Source organism: Scylla paramamosain, chromosome 2, assembly GCF_035594125.1.
Source record: "Scylla paramamosain isolate STU-SP2022 chromosome 2, ASM3559412v1, whole genome shotgun sequence".
In the NCBI taxonomy this organism is placed as follows: domain Eukaryota; kingdom Metazoa; phylum Arthropoda; class Malacostraca; order Decapoda; family Portunidae; genus Scylla; species Scylla paramamosain.
In genome coordinates, this window is record NC_087152.1 from 29,688,145 (window position 1) to 29,705,224 (window position 17,080).

The 17,080-nt window shown below is 38.9% G+C and overlaps 1 protein-coding gene across 1 annotated transcript; it reads left to right on the forward strand.

Annotated features, from left to right (window-relative positions):
• Window positions 1-5,733: 5,733 nt before the first annotated feature.
• LOC135112777 (C-type lectin domain family 6 member A-like) lies at window positions 5,734-11,045 on the forward strand. The gene is given in 6 exon segments (XM_064027577.1): window positions 5,734-5,886; window positions 7,314-7,406; window positions 8,441-8,457; window positions 8,459-8,516; window positions 9,328-9,495; window positions 10,339-11,045. Coding segments are annotated over 6 exon segments (645 nt in total). The 5' UTR covers window positions 5,734-5,798; the 3' UTR covers window positions 10,560-11,045.
• The last annotated feature ends 6,035 nt before the right edge of the window (window positions 11,046-17,080 follow it).

Genomic DNA, 17,080 nt, shown 5'->3' on the forward strand with positions numbered 1-17,080 from the left:
TGTTGTCGTATTCGTCTTCCTTCTCCTCCCTGCAGTTGTTATTATGGATGTATTTTTTTTTCTCTTTGTTTCTCTCTCTCTGTCTTCTCTTCCTTCTTGGTGTTTCTTCATATTCCGCCGGTCCTCGTCACTGTCCTTATTTGACTTCTAGCTTCTTCCTCATCCTCTACTTCTTCTTCTTCTTCTTCTTCTTCTTCTTCTTCTTCTTCTTCTTCTGCTTCTTCTTCTTCTTCTTCTTCTTCTTCTTCTTCTTCTTCTTCTTCTTCTTCTTCTTCTTCTTCTTCTTCTTCTTCTTCTTCTTCTTCTTCTTCTTCTTCTTCTTCTTCTTCTTCTTCTTCTTCTTCTTCTTCTTCTTCTTCTTCTTCTTCTTCTTCTTCTTCTTCTTCTTCTTCTTCTTCTTCTTCTTCTTCTTCTTCTTCTTCTTCTTCTTCTTCTTCTTCTTCTTCTTCTTCTTCTTCTTCTTCTTCTTCTTCTTCTTCTTCTTCTTCTTCTTCTTCTTCTTCTTCTTCTTCTTCTTCTTCTTCTTCTTCTTCTTCTTCTTCTTCTTCTTCTTCTTCTTCTTCTTCTTCTTCTTCTTCTTCTTCTTCTTCTTCTTCTTCTTCTTCTTCTTCTTCTTCTTCTTCTTCTTCTTCTTCTTCTTCTTCTTCTTCTTCTTCTTCTATTCCTTATCCTCCTCCTCCTTCTCTTTCTTCTCTTTCTCGTCCTCCTCTCTCTTTTTCCTTTCCTAAGTGGTCAGATTAAATTAGCTACTAAACAGCCAAGCAAGAGTGCAAAGGTTTTGCTGCTGTTTGGTTAGCATATGTAAATCTAAGTAATTTTCCTCGTCCTCCTTCTCCTCCTCCTCCTCTTCCTAATCCTCGTCCTCCTCGTCCTTCTTCTCGTCCTCTTCCTCCATTGAATTTCAGCATGTTGCATTGTTTTTCCTTCTTTCCTGCCAGATCCAAAATGAAGAGAAAGGTGAGTGGACGAAGCATTTACCTTTACTATTCTCCTTATGCCTCTTGCCTTTTAGAAGCTTAGATGACGAAGAGTGTCGGAAACAGCTTTGTAGAGGCCCAACAAGTCTACTGATGTTTTCCTTTGTGTCACTTTTTTCCCGCTGCTCTTTCCCAGTTTCTATGTTCAAAGGTTCCATGATGTTACTCGAAGCCAAAGATTACGAATCCATCTGTACCACTGGTAGACGAAAGTGCTGAAGCAAGGTAGCATTTTTCTTATACTTATGTTTTTTTTTTTTTTTCTTTTCTTTTCCGGCCAAACATCAGCAGTGTGTGTGTGTGTGTGTGTGGGTGAGTGTGTGTTTGTGTGCGTGTTGTAGTTCAGGATTAATCCCCACAAAACAGTATTGTATTGTCAAAGTTCAAAACAGTAATAACTTACACAATCACGTTCGCTGTAACCTAAATTTCCAATGGACGGCAGTGCATGGGATTACACGAGAGAGAGAGAGAGAGAGAGAGAGAGAGAGAGAGAGAGAGAGAGAGAGAGAGAGAGAGAGAGAGGTAGAGAGAGAGAGAGTATTACTGAAAAAGCATTTAATCACAACCCAGTTATCCCCTCATATAATCAAAAGCTAAATAAGAACCAGTAGTTTCAAGTTAGCTATTGAGTAGATTTAAGAATTAAGTTAAGATTTAAGAGAGTAAAAAAATCACCCCTAACTTATAAATCTCCTTGCAATGATGAGGGGAGAGAGAGAGAGAGAGAGAGAGGAGAGAGAGAGAGAGAGAGAGAGAGAGAGAGAGAGAGAGGAGAGAGAGAGAGAGAGAGATGAGAGAGAGAGAGAGAGAGAGAGAATGGGGGATATGTACTAAAAACAATACCTTAAACACACCACCTACACTACTCTCCCTCTGCCCTTCATTCCTGTCTCAATCATGCCGCCCCTCGCATCCCTCCCCTTTAAGGCACACCAGATCCAGGCCGCGCTAAATAGATAAAAATAAAAAAGTGTGTACTCAATGTCCATTACAAATTCCCTCGCTAATACAGGACAATGTAGTATGCTTTCGCTCAGTCTCCGCTCTCCGCTGCCCTCAAATTGCGTGTGTGTGTGTGTATGTGTGTGTGTGTGTGTGTGTGTGTGTGTGTGTGTGTGTGTGTGTGTGTGTGTGTGTGTGTGTGTGTCTAGCAATAGAGATTGTGTTGTTGTTGTTGTTATTGTTGTTATTTTTTATTTATATGTTTGTCCTTTTCATGTATTTATTTGTTATTTTATTTAAGTGGGGCTTTGGCCAAAAGAATAATTCGTAATTATTATTGTTATTATTATTATTATTATTATTATTATTATTATTATTATTATTATTATTATTATTATTATTATTGTTATTGTTATTATCGTTGTTGTTGTTGTTTTTCTTATTATCATGTATACGGTCATTTTAACCCTTTGCAGGCTTCAGGTTACATTTGCTAAAATTAATATATATAATAAAGTCCACCCTGCAAAAAATAAATTGATAGATAAAAAAAAGTAAAGCCCCTAAATAAACAAGCAAAATAAAAAGAGGAGAAAATCTAGATAAGGTGAAAGAATAAGATAGATAAATAAGTGTAAATGACCAAATGAAAATACAGCTTCACACACACACACACACACACACACACACACACACACACACACACACACACACACACACACCTCTGTCCCGCCTTGACATCTCAAACATAAAGACACCATGATCTCCTAATTCACTTGGTAATAAACACCAATTACCGCCATACGCCCCACACATCTCCCGCCCTCACTCTCATTACACGGCGCGATTTATGTTCCGCGGCAGTGACAAATAGAATACACAATTAAGAGCTTTCTCTCCTCCATCTAGTTATTTACGTTTTGTACTTGTGTCTCCTCTTGTCTCAAATTTTATGAGTGCGCTTAAGAGCGAAAAGCGAAATTCCTCCTTTTAATTTATATTCTTACCATTATCCACCTTTCTGCTTGTTCACCTAAGTATTATCCATGTCTGTTTGCCTACCTAGGTACTGCCACCACTGTCTACTTGCTTTTTTTTCCCTTTTTTCTTTATTTCTTTATTATTTTTTTACCTACAAATTTTTATCATTGCGTTAATTTTTCTATTCCACGGTGAGGGATGTTTGGTTTCTTATTGAAAAGAATAAGCCAAGTAATAGATGCTTTAAGCTGCGAAGCAACTTAAAGGACCTTCCCCCAGCGGCTGGGGGAGTTATGATTTTTATACGCGTCGCAGACGTGGTCATACGGAGCCCGGCTGCACACGCCACTTCAAGTGTCGCGCCGCCGTGATGGTTGCGGCGAGTGACATGTTGCTATAAATGACTGTTTACAGCATGTAGAGATTTATCTGCATTCTGACCATACAATCGTGTTCACGAGAGTTTTACCTACTTAATGTAATAATATATTTCAGCATTCAATTCTTAACTGTTGAAAATAGCGAACATAAGTAAAACATGATATAATTTTTTTTTTTTAATATCTTCACAGTTCAACTCGTCTTAATAACATTTTCTTTTTTGTTTTGTCAAGTTTTTACAACACTTCTTGATTCTGCAGTCACTGCTGGTGTCAACCAAGACTGGCTGTCCCGTACATTAAGTGAGTTTATGGCAAACAATTCGCGCATTTTGCGCGGTCCAGCTCGATCTGTAGTGCTGAGGCGATAGTTGCGCGAGTTGCGAAGCAGAAAACCTTTGCCGATAAATCGAAATATGCAAAAATACAGCAAAAAAAAGGTGAGTCTGACGAATAAATTACATAAAATCAGAAAGATGCGCCGTCATACGTTACCTACCAGGAGGTGTTTCCGAGACTGAAATCGCATTTTTTTTAATGGAATGGACATCTAAAGATGCTCCTAGCCAAAACATCGTTGTACCCTCCAGGGCCAGGCTGGAGCGGTGGGTTGTACAGATGTGCGGTAACAAAAAATAGAACCCCCTCGTTTCCGATCGGGGAATTAATTTCTACAATGTAGGATCGAACGATAGAAGATAAACAGACTGACACACAAACACACACACACACACACACACACACACACACACACACACACGTTTTCACCAGTGTATAGCAATAATTTCTGTGGAACACCTTCAGCCAAGTCCCTTTGGTGGTGGTGATGGTGATGGTGGTGGTGGTGACGGTGGTGGTAGTGGTGGTGGTGGTGGAGATAGAGGTGATGGTGGTGTGGAGAGAGGTGATGGTGGTGTGTAGAGCTTTGAACTTGCCCATCAGTGACTTGCCTTTACGTTTTATTAATATGCAATTGAAAATTGGTTATAAATAGAATGAGCGAGGGAAAACATTTACACTTGCTTTTTCCCTGTCCATTTTACTTAAATCAGGAATGTAGTTTCGTCTAAGAAAGCAATGCATAGAGGCCAGAAACAGGACAAATAGGGTATTAGGATTTATTTTTAGGAGTGTTAAAAGTAGAAGGCCCGAAATAATATTAAAGTTATATTTGGCGCTGGTCAGACCTCATCTAGGACTACGCTGTGCAGTTCTGATCCCCACATTACAAGAATGATATAGGTCTATAAGAATCAGTATAAAGGAGAATGACTAAAAGGATACAGGGGAGGAGAAGTATTCCTTACGAGGCGAGATTGAAGCTGTTAAATTTACATTCTTTAGAGAGACGTAGGTTAAGAGGGGACCTGATAGAAGTCTTTAAGTGGTATAAGGGTTATAAACAGTGGGGGACGAAAGAAAAATTCTTAGGATCAATAACCAGGACAGAACAAGAAATAACGGGTTGAAGCTTGAGAAATTTAGGTTTAAAAAAGAGATAGGAAGAAATTGGTTCTCAAACAGAGTGGTAGATGAATGGAACGGACTCAGTAATCAAGTTGTTAGTGCTAAGTCATTAGGGAGCTTTAAGAGGAAAAATTAGACGGATTTATGGATGGGGACGATAGGTGGAAATAGGTAGGTGTATTTCATACAGGGGCTGCCACGTGTAGGCCTGATGACTTCTTGCAGCTTCTCTTATTTCTTGTGTTCTTATGTTCTTCTTATGCAGAGACAAACCAGCAGTACGGACAACATTATGTTAACGCTGCACTTCTAAATTGATCGCCTCCTTGAGTATCAACATTGTGCTGCTTGGTGCCTGTTTCTGCCTAATATTTTTAATACTTTCATCCCCATCCATCCACTTCCTGTCTGGGCTCTCTCCTTTTCACCGTCCCTGCTCTCTCTCTCTCTCTCTCTCTCTCTCTCTCTCTCTCTCTCTCTCTCTCTCTCTCTCTCTCTCTCTCTCTCTCTCTCTCTCTCTCTCTCTCTCTCTCTCTCTCTCTCTCTCTCTCTCTCTCTCTCTCTCTCTCTCTCTCTCTCTCTCTCTCTCTCTCTTCTCAAACGCTTCGGTGTCTTATCTCAACAATTTTCAAGAGACTCTATTAAATGTTACTTGAGCTTTCAATGAAGTTTTTTATGTTTTCTGTAATAGTTTTAATTCTGCATCATCAGTGGGAAAAATATCCATGACAACCTGATTGACCATCTCCCTGGCCTTGGACTTTGAACACAGTTCTAATGAGAGAACAAAGAATTTAAAACAATTTTCTGAAACACTTCAGCGTTGCACATCCACTACATTCAAAAGACTGCAGTTAAAGTTGCATGGGTTTTTAAGGCGGTTTTATGGTTCTACATTGTTAACAGAAACACTCTTGAGAACCTGGCTTATCATCTCTGCCAGTATAATCTGAAAATTGTCTTGGTTGTAAGAGCAAAGAGTTTTCTGAATACTTGCCGTAGTGTTACAGTGACTTTCTTTCCGCCGCCAGCTGTTCAGAACCAGCTGATGGACACCCTGCAGAACGTCGCCGCCTCTCAGGAAGGACTCCACAGGTTCCTGATGGGCGGCTCTCAGCTCAATCTGTCCGGCTCAGGTGAGTTTGATGCCCACCAGGTGTGCGACAGGCGGTCTTATAAGTTTGAGTCGGTGTTTCCGTGTTAATGTTTTTTTTTCTTCTTCTTCTTCTTCTTCTTCTTCTTCTTCTTCTTCTTCTTCTTCTTTTGTGTGTGTTTACTTTTTCTCGCAGTTGTGTGTTGTTGTTGTTGTTTTTTTATGGTAATTATGGTATATTAATTTAATTTCTAGTGTGATTTATATTCCATCCATGAATATGAAAACTACTTTACCATTTTTATTTAATTTGCTTGTACTACTTTCAGTATTCCTCATATTGTCTACTTATGCTGTTGCCAGCGCTGTTATCCTATTGAATAACTATGCTACAATTTGCAGTTGCCAGCTCTGTTGTCATATTGAATGACTATGCTACAATGTGCATTCGTCTTTTCTCTGGTTATTGTTCCCTTTATAATTATATTCTGTTTTGCTCTTGTCAATATAGAGGCAAAAACAAAAAAAGTTGAACTTGATAATTGGGAAGAAAAAGTAAAGAGTTCCAGATATATAGCATTCAATAATAGTTTCAAAAGTGTGACTGACGATCACGTAAATATTTTAATAGCTTTTTAAAAAATCTGTATCTTTTGCCATCTTTATTATTTCGCTTTTCTTTTATTGTTTTACCTTCACTTTCCTTTTTCACTCTTCATCTCTCCCTTCGTCTTACCAGTGCTCGCCTCCTTACTGGACCTTTTATTGTTTCTCACCGATAACTTTGACTCTTCAGTAAAGTAATCTGTGCTTTGGTCCCATCTGTTTTTTTTTTTTTTTCCTTGATCTAGCTTATTCCCCATTTTAATTCTGGTCTCTCATTTGTCTTCGCATTCACTTTTCTCTTGTTATTTATGTAATTAACCTTACCTTTACTTGTGTCATTGACTCCTATGTAAAATTTTGCTCCAGTGTACTTAATTTTCGCTATTATGTACCTTCTTTCCGCTATACGTTGTCTTCCACCCACTGTCAGTCTCTCTCTCTCTCTCTCTCTCTCCTCTCTCTCTCTCTCTCTCTCTTCTCTCTCTCTCTCTCTCTCTCTCTCTCTCTCATCTCTCTCCTCTCTCTCTCTCTCTCTCTCTCTCTTGCTTGTTTTCCCTATTTTTCTTTTTTTTTCTTATGTACATTCTCATTTTTTTTTCATTCATTCCGCCATCCATCGATCTCCTTCCTCATATTTCTGCTATTTTTATCGCCCTTTTTCATTTTTTTCCCTGCTTCCTACCACTCCCTTACATCTTGCTACTTAATATCCCTCTTCTCTTTCCTTGCCCAGTGCTTCATAATGCTTCCACTGCTTCCTCCCACCCATTTACTCCTCCATTCAAGGCCTCTATCTCTATTTCTCCCCGTGTCTTGTGTTTCAGACAGCTTCCATTCACTCCTATATTCTCTCCTGCCCTCCAGACACCACCACCGTCGAGGGAGAGGTGCCTGAATCAGAGAGAAACAGTAACATGGTCTTCTTCACCCGCAGTGTTGTGGCTGCTCTGAACTCCGGTGAGAGAGAGAGAGAGAGAGAGAGAGAGAGAGAGAGAGAGAGAGAGAGAGGAGAGAGAGAGAGAGAGAGAGAGAGAGAGAGATTTTCGTGGATCAGTTTTTTTTTTCGTGGATCAGTTTTTTTAATGTTTGCGTGTGTTTGTATTTTTGAGTTTGCTTCTTTTGTCTGGATGTGTGTGTGTGTGTGTGTGTGTGTGTGTGTGTGTGTGTGTGTGTGTGTGTGTGTGTGTGTGCGCGCATAAAAACCCCTTTGTACTTTAAATGAGAACGCGAGCGCACGCACACACACACACACACACACACACACACACACACACACACACACACACACACACACACACACACACACACTGACATTTCATTCAATTCATAAGCATTTTATGCTATTAATAATATTTAAACCATTATCAATTGTGAGAATCAACTTTTCAGATTGACGAGTGGCCAATATAACACTAGAGATAACGACAATAATGTGCAATGCCCAAAGTTTAACATGACCAGCTTTAGAAAGAGTTTCAGATATTGTTCCTCAGATAAAGAAGTCTTTGCCCACCGATATTAGAAACGTAGTTTTTACCAACATCATCAGTAAGTTTAAAATGAAAACTAAAAGCACATTTTCATGTAGTACAGAACCTGTAGGCTATCACATGTTCTCTCCTCATATTCCTTTCTCCATGTTTCCATGTTCTTTACTCCATATGTACTCGTATGTTGATCAAGTAGCCACTCAGACATGTAAATATAATGGACTGACCACTCTTTATGTAGGTATACTCGTATTTAGCTATTTACATGCTATCATTTCTCATCGTTTATAATTTGTAAATGTTTGTACGATCTGCCTGTATTCCATCCAAGCTGATATAATTGTTCCATGATATCCGTCCGTTAAGGAGCCCTGGCCTGATGGGCAGTGACAGTACTCTTATTCCATAATGCTTACTTGTATTGGACGATGGCAAGAAATTATTATTTTTTTTTTTACTTTACTTTGCTTTACGCTAATCACCCCCCCCCCCCCGCGCCAGGCAACAACACGCAACTGGGACGCCATCCTCACGGAGATCAAGGGCCTCAATTTCAACTTCAAGAAATACTTCCACTGTGAGTACTGAGAGGGGTGGCGGCCAAGCTGGAGGGGAAGAGGCAAATGACGAAACAGGAGGGTTTTGTCATTGTAATATCAGTACCTATTGCTGTATCGATGGATGTATTATTATTATTATTATTATTATTATTATTATTATTATTATTGTTATTATTATTTTTATTATTATTATTATTATTCGATCATTACCGTTATATAATTAAAATATTAGTTCTTTTCTGTAAATCAATTCGGTTAAACTTACTCTTGTATAATATGGCATCCTCTCCCTTCTCCCTTCCTCCTCCTCTCCTTTCTCCGTCTATCCAGCATACAATATATACACCATTTAGAATATTTATTTACTTCACGATGATTGCAATGCATTTATTTTTCATTAAGTTCTGTTTATTTTGTACTTTTATCTCCATTACTAAACTGTTTTCTGCTTTCTTTATCTTCACATCAGATTCAGTGCCATACAAGTTCAAATGATAAGAAGGAATTTCGTATTTTTATGATGATCTTATATTTTTTTATTCCGCTTCAAGGAGCTGCCCAGTGTAGATTGTGTCCTTTTGCAGCGTCCCTTATTTTCTAATGTTTTCATGGTATTTCTGTATTCTTTTTTTCTTTTTCATTGTCTTCAAAGTTTCATCAGGAGCTGCCCAGTGTACATCGTGTCCCTTTGCAGCCTTCTTGTTTTCTAACGTTTTCATGGTATCCCCCTTCAGTGTCTTAAAAGTCACATCACCATTGCCTAGTATGGGTCAAGTGGTCTTTCAAAGCCTTTTTGTTTTCTAATGTTGTCCTCCTCGTCCCCTTCAGCGGTGGCGTGTCCCGAGCCCTTCATGAACCTGGGCGACGAGTGCTTCAGCTTCCAGCTGGAGGACAAGACGTGGGCGGAGTCACACCAGCGGTGCCTTGAGCTCGGCGGTGACCTAGCCATCCCCAAAAACCTGACTGAAGTGCGACTTTTCATCAACGCAAACTTCCGTAGGTTTCATCTTAGACGGTATTCTCTTTCGATTCACTGCCCCCTCTCTCTCTCTCTCTCTCTCTCTCTCTCTCTCTCTCTCTCTCTCTCTCTCTCTCTCTCTCTCTCTCTCTCTCTCTCTCTCTCTCTCTCTCTCTCTCTCTCTCTCTCTCTCTCTCTCTCTCTCTCTCTCTCTCTCTGTGTGTGTGTGTGTGTGTGTGTGTGTGTGTGTGTGTGTCCTCTTATCCTTTACTTTTGTCTTATTATTTTTTTTTCTCATTTACTTAAAGTTCTCCATATTTCTTTTTTTTTTTTTTCTAGCGTCCCATTCGTCTTCCTGACAGACTGTCATTCCTTTCCTTTTGCGTTATTCCTTTTATGTATCACAGTAAAGATATACTACAAAAAGTCATACTATGTATTTTCAGCCATGATTGAAATTTTTAATGAATCATACACTTTTTTTCTTTCCGGTGTTTTGATTATTGAGTGTCGACATCGTCATTTATCTCATTGAAATTACTTTTCTATTATATTATGTATATATCCATTCCTGTAAAGTGTTGTCCTTTCAGCTTCACTCTCCCCCCTCACGTTCCTCACAACACTACATTAGCATCTCATCAATTAAGCCTCATCATCGTGTCAACGTCAAAACACGCCCTTACCAAGACCGTTCCCTCCACGCACACCACTTTGATGTATAATGTGTTGGCGTGCCTTTCTGCATCACCCGCCGCCCTCACATTGCTCACTACATCTCATTACCATCTCATCAGTTAAACCTCATCATCGCTCACAAGTCGAAACACGTCACGAACGAGAGCCCTTCTCCTCACACCGCTGTCTTTCCCTCCCAACAGCCCGTAAGAACCGCAGGAACTTTTGGCTGGGAGGAATTGAGAACAACAAGGTGTGGGAGTGGCTGTCCGGAGACCCTGTCCACCCTGCACTCTGGCACACCAACGAGCCCTCAGGAAACGGCGACTGTCTGGCGATGTTTGATGGGTGGGAGAGGCCACTCAGTGACTTCCCGTGCGAGAACGAGCGACGCTCCATCTGCGAACGCGTCATGCGAAACTAGACAGCGTTCCCCTACTCTTCGTCATATTGCTTCTCCTCCTCATTCCTCAACAGGTGTGTCTTCGAAGGAGTCGAGTTGATAGAAAGCGTGTTCTTGTCCTTTGTCTTGATAGTGTGGTAACAGTACGAGAATAACCTCACTTAGTGGTACAAGTTGTTCTCTACTCTCAAGCACTTATGTAGTGTTAATTAAATGTAATGTAATGCACCTAGACACCAGAAAGTGTTTTTAGGAAGTACATACTCAAGTGAAATGTTGCTGATGTAGTTTTATTAGTGTTTTACATGGTTATGGCAGTGGTAAACTAGTTGTTGCTGTATTGTGTTAGTAGTGATAGTCATGTGTGTGTGTGTGTGTGTGTGTGTGTGTGTGTGTGTGTGTGCGTGCCCGGACGCAAAGCATAAACTGTAGCAGCTGAAGCATCTAGACTTGATCTAATAAAACACACGATGCCTATAAACGCAAACAATGAAATTAGATCAGTGACTGCGTCGCCTCAATAACCTTGCCTCGTCCCTCTCCCTCCACCAATCCTCCCGCCTGCCATCGTCCCTTTCTCTCTGAGTCCCTCCCCTATATCCCCTCTCCCACTGGCCCATTCCTCCGTCAGGCCCCAAGCATTCAGGCGTCAGCAGTCTCCACAGAACTTGGCTGACACGCCCAAATTGATCACTTCTCTAACTGTGGACACCAATTTGCTTCACACCTGAGCTCCCGCTTGTCCCTGCAGCACAACTTCCTGCGCCCAGTGAGGCCTGAGTGTTGACTGATTTGCTTCTGTTATCAGCGGAAGGCTTCAAATTGCTGGTGATGGCGGTGGTAGAGGTGGTAGTAATGGTGCTGATGATGGTGGTAATGGGGATGTTGGTGGTGGTGGTGGTGGTGGTGGCGGCGGCAGTAGTAGTGGTAGTGGTGGTGGTGTTGCTGCCACGGCGTGAGTCGTCTATTACGTGTTGCAGTCGAAGCATCAAACTCCTGCGTATACCTTGTACTTATTCCCTTCCGTGGATTCCGTGGATTTCTTCCCTTCTTGATTTCTGTTAGCAAGTTTATTACTTTCTCGAGATGACATGGCAATGGCAGGCTAACTGCTACAGTATGGTCACCCTCTCTAGTTTAATTCTTTACCATGAAATTTAAAGGTCCTTGTTTTATTCAGGTACGAAGTTTGCCCTTCTGTTTTCCTGTTGGTGCAATTTTTAGAGGGAGAGGTGGACGGGGAGGAACTTCATCTTTTTTTTATATTTTCCCTCACACGTAGTTAAGTAGACTTTGCGTGGCTCAGCAAATACCCTGCCTTTAAACCAACAAGTATTCTAGTATTTGTCTTCCTTTGCATTCACGTATTCCTCTTAATACGTGCTTCTTCAGGAGGAATTTGTATTCCTTTCGTGGTGTCACGTTGGAAAACATAAACAACAAACACCACATGTCTTCAGAGCGCCGGGCGAATGTTGCATTAGTGTATCTCTCGATGCGCCTTTGTCCTCCTTTCATTTCCTCGTGACATGACGTAGTTGGTGGTTGCGTTGGTCAATTCAACGTTAATATTTAGTCTTTTATGTATTCATTATTTTTTTTATTTTTTTCAGTTAGGTGATAAAAGGGCTTTCTTCTTATTTTCTTATTTGTTTTGCGTAGATGTAATTTTTTCACATTTATTCTATCTATTTATTTATTTAATTATTATTTATTTGTTACTTTGGCTTTTCATTGGCTGTAAGAGATTTCACATGTTTTGATTATGATTTTGTTTTTGTTTATGTTTATTTCCTTTTTATGGACTTAGGCTTTCCTGTATTTTTGTAGATTAGAGATTTTTTTTTCTATTCTTCGTTCCTATATTATTTTTTTCTATTTATTCTGTGCTTTCGTTTCTTTTCTTTTAACATCAAGTTCCAGCAGCGTTCCGTTTTTAGCACACTGTTACTCATCCCTGTGATATTTTTGCTTTTATATATATATATATATATATATATATATATATATATATATATATATATATATATATATATATATATATATATATATATATATATATATATATATATATATATATATACAAATAAAATAAATAAATAAAAGCAAAAATATCGCAGTGGTGAGTAATTTTATTTTATTTATATATATATATATATATATATATATATATATATATATATATATATATATATATATATATATATATATATATATATATATATATATATATATATGGATATATATATAAACAAATAAAATAAATAAATAAATAAATAAATAAAAGCAAAAATATCGCAGGGGTGAGTAACAGTGTGCTAAAAACGGAATGCTGCTGGAACTTGATGTAAAAAAAAAAAAGAAACGAAAGCACAGAATAAATAGAAAAAAATAATATGGAAACGAAGAATAGAAAAAAAAATCTCTAATCTACAAAAATACTGGAAAGCCTAAGTCCATAAAAAGGAAATAAACATAAACAAAAACAAAAGCATAATCAAAACATGTGAAATCTCTTACAGCCAATGAAAAGCCAAAGTAAATAAACAAATAAATAATAAATAAATAAATAAATAGATAGAATAAATGTGAAAAACGTCTACACAAAACAAATAAGAAAATAATAAAAGCCCTATTATCACCTAAATGAAAAAAAAGAAAAAAAATATATATATATATATATATATATATATATATATATATATATATATATATATATATATATATATATATATATATATATATATATATATATATATATATATATATATATATATATATATATATATATATATATATATATGTGTGTGTGTGTGTGTGTGTGTGTGTGTGTGTGTGTGTGTGTGGAGGGGAAGGGGCGAGCAGGATTCATATTTCGCTTGCTATGATCTGAATAGTTGGGAGCCGTGCGTGCACGGCCGACGGGCGTTAGCTGTTGCCTATTGGCTGTTTCTTAATTCTCGTGCGTCTTCAGTTATCTTTAGTTTCCTGCGTAAGCTTTATCAGGTGAAATGTACTTTTCTGTGCCTGATTTGATTGTTTCTGTAGTTTTTTTTTTTATTCTTTTGTCATTTCTTTTTATTTCTACTCTCTCTCTCTCTCTCTCTCTCTCTCTCTCTCTCTCTCTCTCTCTCTCTCTCTCTCTCTCTCTCTCTCTCTCTCTCTCTCTCTCTCTCTCTCTCTCTCTCTCTCTCTCTCATCTACGTGGACATAAACATCGGGGTTCAATGACTAGTAGTGTCGCTTACTACGTCAATTTCTCTTTCATTTCCTTCGTTATCTTCGTTGTCATACGTCTTTGTCTTGGTTGTCATCCTTATAGTCTGCATTGGTGTCGTCGTAGTCGCTGTCCCAATTGCCTTTGTTAGTGTTGTCGTCGTCATTGTTTTTATTGCAGTTGTTTTCGTCATTGTTGTCGTCGTCGCTCTTTTGTTGTCGTTTTTTTGTCCTCGCTGTCGTTGTTTTTGTTGTAGTTATTGTCGATGTCATCGTCATCGTTAGCAGCGTTGTTGTCTTCATTGTCTTCTTTGTGGTCGTTGTTGTCGTCGCTGTTGTGACTATTGGTACTGTCGTCGTCGTCCTTGTCTTTACTATAAGCTTTGTCGTCGATGTTGTTGTCTACGTAATTGTGGCTTTTGTCCTCCTCGTCGTTGTTTTCTTTAATGGAGTGGTTGCTGTCGTCGCTGTTGCCTTCATCCTCGTCTTGAGCCTCATCAGCGCCGCCACAGTTCAGTAAGTACCGTGTCGTCAGGAGCTTACACACAATTCGTCTTCACCTGCGTAACTTCGCGCGTTAAAGTGAGGATTTCTCTTCCCACACCCAGAGAACCCCGCCAGGAGATGGATTAAGCCGCGCTGCTTGGCTACAATGTTGTTGTTGTTGTTGTTGTTGTTTAAGAGATATTACTGGCAGCCGGGAAATGGGTCTACTAGCAGTTGTTTTCATATTGTTGCTTCCTCGGTGATGGTAATAGCGGCAGTACTGATGTAGGAGCTGCTGACGGTTGTTTTGCTGTTGTTGAAGATGATGTTACTGTTGATTCCTCACTGGTGGTGGTGGTGGTGGCGGCAGTGGTGGTGGTGCTAGTGGTGGTGGTGGTGGTGGTAGTAGTAGTGGTTGGTGAATAAAGCCTGGAGAGTTGTTTTTTGTCCTGCAGTTTCGAGTTTCAGTTGTTTTTACCAGTTTTCAATTTGTCACTGCTACCGCTACTACTACTACTACTACTACTACTACTACTACTACTATCACTACTACTACTACTACCGTATCACTTTTACAATAACTATCATCGCCTCTTCTCATCACCTCCACCATCTGCACATTACACCTCCTACCCTCTATACATCACCATTGTACCACATGCTGCCCATCACCACCAAGTCACCACCACCCTTCTCTCATCACCACCATCAAATCACACCCATTCCCCATCGTCACAAGATTATTCCCGATTTCACTTACCCTCACAAACACATCACTGCCTGCTTCATTAACACATCCTCACCACCACCACCACCACCACCACCACCACCACCACTCTCTCCTCAAGACCAAGTAATAAACAAGTCGTGATTGGAAGACTTTTACGGTTTCTTGCCTGATAGAGACTTTTTCCTTTTCTTCTTTCTCTTCTTCCTCCTCTTCCTCCTGCTGCTGTTGCTTCTCCTCTATCTCCTATACTCTCTTCTTTTTTCGTTTCTTTCTCAATTTTTTTTGTCTTGTTAATTTTGTTGTTGTTGTTGTTGTTGTTGTTAATGTGGTGGTAGTAGTAGTAGTAGCAGCAGTAGTAGTGGTGGTGGTAGTAGTAGTAGTAGTAGTAGTAGTAGTAGTAGTAGTAGTAGTAGTAGTAGTAGTAGTAGTAGTAGTAGTAGTAGTAGTAGTTGTTGTTGTTGTTGTTGTTGTTGTTGTTGTTGTTGTTGTTGTTGTTGTTGTTGTTGTTGTTGTTGTTGTTGTTGTTGTTGTTGTTGTTGTTGTTGTTGTTGTTGTTGTTGTTGTTGTTGTTGTTGTTGTTGTTGTTGTTGTTGTTGTTGTTGTTGTTGTTGTTGTTGTTGTTGTTGTTGTTGTTGTTGTTGTTGTTGTTGTTGTTGTTGTTGTTGTTGTTGTTGTTGTTGTTGTTGTTGTTGTTGTTGTTGTTGTTGTTGTTGTTGTTGTTGTTGTTGTTGTTGTTGTTGTTGTTGTTGTTGTTGTTGTTGTTGTTGTTGTTGTTGTTGTTGTTGTTGTTGTTGTTGTTGCAGTCTTCTTCTTCTTCTTCTTCTTCTTCTTCTTCTTCTTCTTCTTCTTCTTCTTCTTCTTCTTCTTCTTCTTCTTCTTCTTCTTCTTCTTCTTCTTCTTCTTCTTCTTCTTCTTCTTCTTCTTCTTCTTCTTCTTCTTCTTCTTCTTCTTCTTCTTCTTCTTCTTCTTCTTCTTCTTCTTCTTCTTCTTCTTCTTCTTCTTCTTCTTCTTCTTCTTCTTCTTCTTCTTCTTCTTCTTCTTCTTCTTCTTCTTCTTCTTCTTCTTCTTCTTCTTCTTCTTCTTCTTCTTCTTCTTCTTCTTCTTCTTCTTCTTCTTCTTCTTCTTCTTCTTCTTCTTCTTCTTCTTCTTCTTCTTCTTCTTCTTCTTCTTCTTCTTCTTCTTCTTCTTCTTCTTCTTCTTCTTCTTCTTCTTCTTCTTCTTCTTCTTCTTCTTCTTCTTCTTCTTCTTCTTCTTCTTCTTCTTCTTCTTCTTCTTCTTCTTCTTCTTCTTCTTCTTCTTCTTCTTCTTCTTCTTCTTCTTCTTCTTCTTCTTCTTCTTCTTCTTCTTCTTCTTCTTCTTCTTCTTCTTCTTCTTCTTCTTCTTCTTCTTCTTCTTCTTCTTCTTCTTCTTCTTCTTCTTCTTCTTCTTCTTCTTCTTCTTCTTCTTCTTCTTCTTCTTCTTCTCGTCCTCCTCCTCCTCCTCCTCCTCCTCCTCCTCCTCCTCCTCCTCCTCCTCCTCCTCCTCCTCTTCTTCTCCCTCGAACTTTTCCTTTGTGCCTCCTCTCACTTCAGCACTTGCTTTGTCGCATGAATGTCTCTTTCTTCTAGTAATTTCTCACTTCCTAGTACATGTTGGCAATAACATCTCAGTTTCTCGTCGCTTTCCCTCTTTCACGTGAAAAAAAAAAAGGCTGGAGAATGTTTTGGAAAAATGAGAAATAAGCTTCTTTAATTGTCAATCCTCGCAAAAAAAAAAAAAAAAAAAAGAATACAAGAAAAAATGTTCAGATTTGGTTTGCCACTTTAGCTCTAGAGTTACTTTAAATATTCCACTCTTAGAATAGTTCGTCATGGGAAAGTGAAAAAGGCAGACTCAAGGATTCTCAAAGTTTATCAGAGGAATGGATGGAAGAGTGAAATTGTTGTTAATGGTTGTATTGGTAAAGTGGACACAGTGGGAAGCGAGAGCATGCATAGAATTTTTTTTTTTTTTTTTTTTGTATGTAGGAGGGACATCGGCCAAGGGTAAAAAAAAAAGGAAAAAAAAAAAAAGCCTAGTGAGATGCCGGTCCCCGAACAGGGTCCAAAGCGGTAGTCAAAAACTGAAGGAT